Source organism: Gavialis gangeticus, unplaced genomic scaffold (assembly GCF_001723915.1).
Source record: "Gavialis gangeticus isolate Ggan-Ray unplaced genomic scaffold, GavGan_comp1, whole genome shotgun sequence".
Taxonomy (NCBI): domain Eukaryota; kingdom Metazoa; phylum Chordata; order Crocodylia; family Gavialidae; genus Gavialis; species Gavialis gangeticus.
The window spans coordinates 17,902,929-17,911,014 of NW_017729016.1; the positions used below are offsets into that span (position 1 = coordinate 17,902,929).

General features: G+C 40.4%; 1 protein-coding gene and 1 long non-coding RNA gene across 2 annotated transcripts in view; both read right to left on the reverse strand.

The window, feature by feature from the left end:
- Positions 1–2,015, reverse strand: part of LOC109294544 — a 10,580-nt gene extending 8,565 nt beyond the window's left edge. Inside the window, exon 1 of the long non-coding RNA XR_002096548.1 lies at positions 83–2,015. This is a non-coding gene — a long non-coding RNA (uncharacterized LOC109294544). The remainder of the gene's footprint in view (positions 1–82) is intronic.
- A 2,668-nt stretch (positions 2,016–4,683) lies between these two features.
- Positions 4,684–8,086, reverse strand: part of GNA12 (G protein subunit alpha 12) — a gene marked incomplete at its 5' end in the record, with an annotated part of 68,172 nt that continues 64,769 nt past the window's right edge. Inside the window, 2 exons of the mRNA XM_019512614.1 lie at positions 4,684–6,215; positions 7,298–7,348. Of these exons, the coding sequence (XP_019368159.1) occupies positions 5,646–6,215; positions 7,298–7,348 (621 nt within the window). The remainder of the gene's footprint in view (positions 6,216–7,297; positions 7,349–8,086) is intronic.

The following is an 8,086-nucleotide window of genomic DNA, read 5'->3' on the forward strand; positions in this document are numbered from 1 at the left end:
GGAGGGGAAAGGAGGGGGGAAGGAAAAAGCCTGTGCACAAGACATGAACTAGAAAAATTAAAACTCCATCAAAATGTGACACCTTCTCATTGCCTGCATAGCCCCCTACAATCCTTGTGACACCCCTCCCCTGAAAACAGGAATTAGTGCTGCAAATGCATTGATGGGAGGCTGCTTTTCACACCAAGGACTCCATTTCAGCTGCTGTCGGGGCTCCAGCACAGTGAAACTGTAGCCTGCATGGGCACATAATCAGCTTCACGAGCTCCTCCCACACTCCCAGAGCTCCTTCCAAACCAGAACCTCTGAACTACAAATGCTCCCAACTCCGACTGAACCTCAGCCAGCATTGTTAACCCATTGTTAGCTTTAAAAAAGCTGGCAGGAGGGGCTGGCTTCAGAAGCTCCTTTGGATACGTTTGAGCCTCGCTCAAGATTTGACAGGAGACTTTTAAACGTGTAATTACATAAAGTCGACACGCTCAGTTCTGCTCCGCTGTATTGTATGAAATGGGAATCAGATGTTTAACGTTGATGGGAACTAGACACATCCTAAGGAGCTGTAATTTAAAGTCGAGTGGCTGTTATGCTTAACTCCATTAAACTTTCATTGTCAAGACCTCTTGGCTCCCTCCACATCTCAGGAGTCTGGTTTAATGGCTTGTTAAAAACAGCACTGACCTATTAAATGCGTCACTTAAATACAACCGTAAAGTAAGCTTTTAAGTAAACAATCCAACATTTAAAACCAATCCACCAAGTAAATCATTTGGTAATTCTGGAATACTAACTGCCCCCAAAATGTAGTTGGCTCAGGGTACAACTTCCTGGTCAGCTTTTTTGAGAGTGGTAACTACCCATGACAAAGGTGTCTTGTGCCAAGCTCACCATTTTGAAGATACAGGATAATAAAGCTCTGTTTAGTACAAGCGTCTAATCTGTCACTGTTTTATTTACTGCTAGTTTACATAAGGGTTGCCTCCTTTAACATGCTGTAAGCATTTCCTCTCTTTGTCCTTGCAGGAGACACCACACATGGAACAACCCTGTCAATGATTTACAAGTGACACAAGAGGAACAGTGAAGAGATCTGGATTTTTTTTAAAGATACATTCAAATCCTCCATCTGATTATGGGTTACAGGAAAAACTGTTTCCTGCCTACTTGGATACTTGGAACAATAGCTCAACAAAAGTTCCTAAAAGAGCTTTCTTGCCCAGCTGTGTTTACCTGCAAGTGGTCTCCAGGATGTCAGTGGAAAATAAAGCTACTACTGGTTTCTTATAAGAGAACTGAGCAGGAGATCAAGTTTGGCTGCTTGAATTCAGCATTAGTAAATTAATTACAGACTTCTGGCTTTGCTGGACTGTAGCTCTGGATAATCCAGTGGTGAAAAAGCAGCGTGTGTATTTAAGTAGTTCTTAGCCAGGTAAATATAATTTGCCAATTAAACAACATTTATTAATCCAGAATCCAGCAAGTGAAGAACCTGCTGGGGTGACTGCTGTGGTCTTCCACTGAAATTCTTCAATTAAGTCCCACTGTATCTGGCCAAAACATTCTGGGACAAAGTTTGCCTAAGTTGCAGATCTACCCAATACAGGCTGCCTCTGTAGACTGCTTTCATAAGATATTTGAACTGTGCATCAAATGTACTAGGTTCAAAGCAAAAACAGCCATGTGCTGGACTCCCTGCAGCAGTCAGTGAAATATCATAACTTCTAGGCTTACCCTATTCCAGTCTCTCTCTTTTTAAAACCATAACCACAGAAAAAGCAGCTAGACCAAGTTCTCCACATGTGTACCCAAAGCCGCTGTGATTGCTTTTGATAAAGTTAATGAATTTGTACAGCTCTTGCTATGTAGCACCTTCACAGTCAGCTCCAATATCAAGCTTGTCAACCAACTGCAGGGAGTGTCAATGATCATCAAGGATACTGGTTTTCATTGTTAAAAAAATGCCAAAATTCTGATAAAAAAACCCAAATCTACATTTTTCCATGACTGAAATGAAATGCCACCATACATATAGGTATCAGATGAATTTATTTTATTGATATATTTACAATTTTAAAGCAATTTGGAAGCCTACCAGTGCCTCAATCGTTATAATAAAATAAAGTGTAAATACCTGCATATTTTGGCCTTTGATTTTGGTTTTTTCCATGGGGAGAAAAAAAAAAAAAAGAGCTCCCTTTACCCCCTTCATTCACCAGAATGTGGGTCCAGCTGCAGCTCCTCCCCCCCAACCTGCTTTGTGGCACCCTGCTGGTGCCCCTCGTACCCAACCCGCAGCCCCCTGCCCCACCCCAGGCCTGCCAGAGGAGGCCCCAGCTGCCCCCCACCCTGACTCCTCCAGGCCCTATTTACCCCAAAGGCTGTGGGAGGCAAAATGAGTCTGAGTAAGCCCTGGCCCTGCCCTCTGGACAGGGCTTGGGTTTTGCACTCTTTAGGCAAGCAGCTCATTGCAGGCTGGAACGCTTGTCAGCCTGCAGAAGGCTGTTTGCAAAAGGGGAAAATCCACTTTTTTCCCCATGCAGGAAAAATGGAAAACCCAGATCCCTGATGATCATGAAGTACTGCTCAAGACAGAAGGCTTAATTACAGATCTATGGAGAGCATTCAGATCTTAGGAAACCCAAGGGCACCGACCATGAGAACCACACCAGATCCTCTACCAAAGCTGAGAGGGATGCACTGCAATCTTGATTTGTGGAGTAAGAAAAGTTCCTCGGCAGTTCCCTGCTCTTGGACCAGCTGTGTGAAGAAATACCCCCAGATTACAGTCAAAGCAGCCCAAAGGGCTGAACAGTACCTGGGCATCAATGACAACTAGATGCATTGGAGCTATGCCCCTCACTGCATCAGGAGGAAAGTGGGGCTGAAGTGATCCTCTTGGATCCCTACATGCTAACATAACAGTGCAAAGCAGCCACATCATGCCAGAAGGAATGGCTATTTACTAGTAAATTAAACCAGCTTGTTATCAAACTGTCAAGATTATACATGGGAAACCCAGGATTACACTTTTCAGGGTGCAACTATAGTAAGTTAAACGTTACCTTACAAACTATACACTGCATTTATTTGCTTTTTAGTTCTTTTAAAGAGATAAGGAGACCAAGAATACAAAACTTTAAGCACTCATTAAATGAATAATTCAGTCTCTTAATTAAAAATTACAGTAGATTTCATATGTAAAACAAACACCTCTAGGAAAATATTAAAGGGAATGTTTTATCAAATAATTTAAGCAAGCACATTTTCCCATCCAGAACACTTGTGAAATAGCGCAGCAGACGCATATAAAAATAAAAAAAAAATCAACTGGGACGTGAGGTTACTTCACTGCCTCCTGAAGTCCTCTGTAGAGCAGAGGCTCCTGCTGGTAAAGTCTATACTTGAATGCTAAAGCAAAAAAAAGTCTTTACATCTAGTTTAACCAAATAATGAATGGACAAGTTCAGGGAAAATACATTTCACTTGATCCCCTAGCTGCTATTTGTATCAGTTCATGTTAAAAGCATTTACCTTTCCAAAATGTAACAGCTCAAGCAGTTCTCTCACCTAAACCACTGCAGAATACTCCCAATGGGACAGAGACTTGCCCCCTCTCAGTTAACAAATTGCTAATTATAGTTGAGAGGAAAAAAAAAAAAAGAAAAAATTGGTCCTGGGAAATGAGACTTCTTACTAAAGCAATTAATTGCTGTTTAAATGTGCCATGTAGAAGAAGTGTAATTTTAACAGAAATAGATTTTTGTCTGCAGTTCCTTACCAGTTTACTTTACCAACATTTTATTTGCATTATACAGCACTAACGCCACCACATCCTTTCCCACTCCTGAGGCCTGCAGAAAGAAAACGACAAGTATTTTTCTGCACTAGGAAGCTCTATTCACAAATCAAATCCTGATAGGAACTTCTGCAAACCACAAAGGAAACAGGATTCCAGATTTTATCCAAGCTAAAAAACACAACAGGACCCTGTCCTGGAGTTCTTTATAGAAAAACATTTCCCAGGAGATTTAACTGCAGCAGTTATGGTTGCTTATTCTGACATACCATTCCAGCCTCAAAGGGGATAAGACTCAAAGGGATATTGCTGACTTAGTACAGGTGGAGGCAGCCCTTAAAATGTTATTACAGAACAAATATAATGGTACCAATTGCACAGTAAACATGAGTTCGAAAGTTCCCTGAAAGACAACACTTCAGCACTGAAATAAAGGCAGATCTGAATTTTGTTCATGTACCTCATTGTAGCAGACAAGTTTGAAGTATTTGTACACAAAGAAAGGCACCTGACAGGTAACTACAAAAGTTTAGGGAGCTAGGAATTGAACAGTTCACATCAACATTATTCACAGCCTCTTGCAATTTCACTCATACACACACACACACACACACACACACACACACACACACACACACACACACACACACACACACACACACACACACACTCGCCTAAAATGGGCAATTCTAGACTTGACTGCTTATTTATAAACTATATGTGCATTAAGATAGGTTAACGATCCCACTAAGAGACAGATTAAGGGCTAGTTTTACAGCAGAGTCCTGCTGCGCAAATATAATCAGTGCAGCTGTAGAATTGGGATCTCTATAGTGTGTTCGGTTTTCCTATAAAGGTAAGCTGTTAGGAACGGATCAAGCAGCTGCTGTACTACCAAAACCATTTTTTTTTGCAAAGCTTAAATCAGCTGCCATACTTTGAAGAGAGATAAAGCCCTGCCATCTGAGATGGGAGCTTTACAAATACTGCTAACTGCAGGTGAGAGAAAAGTGAAATTTCTAGAAATTCAACACTGAACTAGAGCACCCACTAAGTGCAGTTGTGTGGTCAAATATTCTAGTAGAGGCCTCAAAGCTGTACTACTGAAGTCAGTTTCCCAATAGATGTAAAACACAGTACACGTAGTGCAAAATAAAACTTTGTCCACATCAGCCAGGCCTTAGTTCTTCATTTGACCCCAAACTTGCCTGCTGGCTTTCCTTTACACAGTCCTAGACTTTTGTTTTTGGATACAGATGCGAGATCTTCAGACAAGACGTGTGCATCCACCTTGGCAAAGGGACTCCAGATCCTTGGCAAACACTGCATACGCATTCAGATCCGGTTATGTGTTTAAGGATTGGGTGTAAAATTTTGATCAACTTGCTGCTTATTTTTCAATACAACTACCAATCTTGTTATGATTTACATCAGACCGATGAATTCAGCACCTTCTAACTACAGAGAAAGGCAGTTTGTATGGCTACTGTCCTTACAGAGTAATTTCCATTAAAAAGTGTCTTCCTTACATGGTTTGTCAAAGAAATTAGATGATTCTATAAAGGCAGAAGGTAACTGTTATTCAGTATTCCAACTGGGCATCAAACCTACAATGGCCACTTTTCAGTAGTGTCATTAGTTCAAATGATTCAGTAGCTAAGATTATTTGATTTCTTCTGCCTATAGCGCCTGTTCGGACTGGCTAATTTACAGCATTCCTGAGCCAAGTAAATAGCATGGGTCTTAAACCACACGCAAGGGCCACGAAGATAAAAACAAAAACAGAACAAAAAAACCCAACTTTGAGCTATAACTCTGGTAGACTGCAATAAAACAAGGCTGCACTCTTTCACTGCAACATGATATCCTTCAGATTCTCTTGAAGGATTGTGTCCTTCACAGCATGAAACACAAAGCGGATGTTTTCAGTGTCTATGGCAGTGGTGAAGTGATGGAAGAGTGGCTTACTGCGGTTTCGCCTTTTTCTGTCAAAACACTGCACCAGGTAACGTTGAACATCTTCTAGCCGGTGAGGATCACCCCTGAAGTCCGAGAAATGCTTCTTAATGCTGACAGTCTTTACCTTCTCTACAAGAAGATCCATTTTATTGAGGAACAGGATGATAGAAACATTAAAGAACAGCTTGTTATTGACTATTGTCTCGAAGATGTTCATGGACTCCACCAGTCTGTTTGTGCGCCTGTCTTCCATGAGAACTTGATCATATTCACTAGAGGAGACCATGAACAGAATTGAAGTTATACCATCAAAACACTGGAACCACTTCTGCCGCTGAGACCTTTGTCCACCCACATCCACCATCTTGAAAGGTATTTTTTTAATGATGAAGTCGTGCTCTACAATTCCCTTGGTAGCTTTCCTAGCCAGCAAAATATCTTGCTTGCTTGGTAAATAATTCTGTAAAAAAAACAAGAAGAGTGGCAAATGTCTCTGTTTACCATTTTAAAATATGAACTATTAGCTAGCATTTGAAGTGTAATGACATGTTATTTTTGTGTTATGACGACTAATAATGCTGATGTTCTAAGAGGCTCTAGTTTAAGAGCTAAATGTTCAGTGCCTAGGTAAAGAACTTGAAAATTAAGTCCAAAATAATGGACTTGTTGACCAACGAACACATACTGAGAAGCTGCTCCTGGAAGATCCTGATGAAACAAGTCTGTAGGCCCATTAAACTCCTTCAAAACATCATTCTGCATCTATAAATTCAACTCTCTAATTTCCTGACCAAAAACTTTTTCATCTTTAGGATATTCTTGCCCACAAAATGACTACCAATTTGGAATGCAGACATCCACCACCACATTAAATGCCTGTTTTAAAACTGAATCTACCAATACATTTGTTTTCAAGATGTTAAACAGTTTTGTAAGCCAAAGCATTTTCTTGAAGCGGATGCTTATTAACAAGCATTAAGCGAAATTCTATTACACATACTGACTGGCCAGTCACCACTATGTACTGGGCCTGCAAATTCCTTTTTCACTGTTCTCCTTTTCAGAAGACTGCAAGTGATAACCCAGAAGGCATTTCACTCTTCCTCTCTTTGAGCCTTGCAAGAACCTAATTTTTTTTCTTTTTTTGCTACTCTAAACATTAGCAACTAATATAACAAGCCATGGTTAGGCAGCAGCAACTACATGGTACAAGTTTCCCACGAATGTTCCAGGCAGTATAAAACTGGGTGTGCTCCTGCTCCCGACACTGTGTGGGAGGAGAGAGAAAGGGAGAGAGATGTGTGTAAACACACAAGCTGTATTCCTTCTTACCATTTGTCAATGCAAAAAGTGAAGCTTAAATTTTAAAAATCAGCCAAGTTTCACAGGTCAGGTTTTAATATGCTTCAAGATGCCATGATTTTCTAAATTAGAGCATGCAATTCTTTTATTACAGTTTTTCAACTGGGATATTAAACTATAGCGTCTGCAAATTTGCATACTCTAACTTTAACCTCAGTGGGATATAAAGTTATGCCTCACCAGCTGGCCAATCCGATCCAGATTATCCAGGAAGTATTTCACCGATTCACCCTGTAGAAAGAGAGAGAGAAATAGGTCTTAATCTCATATCTAGGGTTGCAAATTAAACAGCTGAAAATAATTATTGTTACGTATTTGCTTTTCCACAGGATGACATTTAAAAGTTAGTAAATTAATGCTTAGACTACACTGGGCACGTCTACACGAGACACTCATGTTGCAGTAGAATAACTACTGTGCATTAGCACAGCTGGCAAAAACTGCATTAATATGCAAGAGAATTAATCTACTGCTCGTCAGCATCACATAAGAAACACTTGTCTGTGTTAATCTGCAGTAGCTCCAATTACAGTGTATTAAAGGCAGTACCTGTAATTAGAGGTACTAAATTTGATGCGCCATAATCACGGTGCATTAACAAATGTGTAGATGTGCCCACTGTGATGTATTCAGAGGGGCATAATAAAAACAGCACTGCATATTTTAACTTGAAGCAAACTTTCAGGAATGCAACTGAAGCAGTTTTAACATGACAAGAGAGTAGGCAACAGCATCACTTGTGTCATATCTCCTCTGAATACCATCCTCCACATATTACCTAAAGAAACTGAGAGAGCTTAGTAGAGCAATGGTTTAGAGAATACATACAAGTCTGTATCCTATCAATATTAGTAATACAGTTAGCTACATTTACTGAAAATAGTATGTTTGTTTTAAAACTTCATGCCAAGGTCGGCACCTCTTATGCATTAGCTAGCGGGGGGGGGGGGGGGGGTTTTTTTTTTTTAA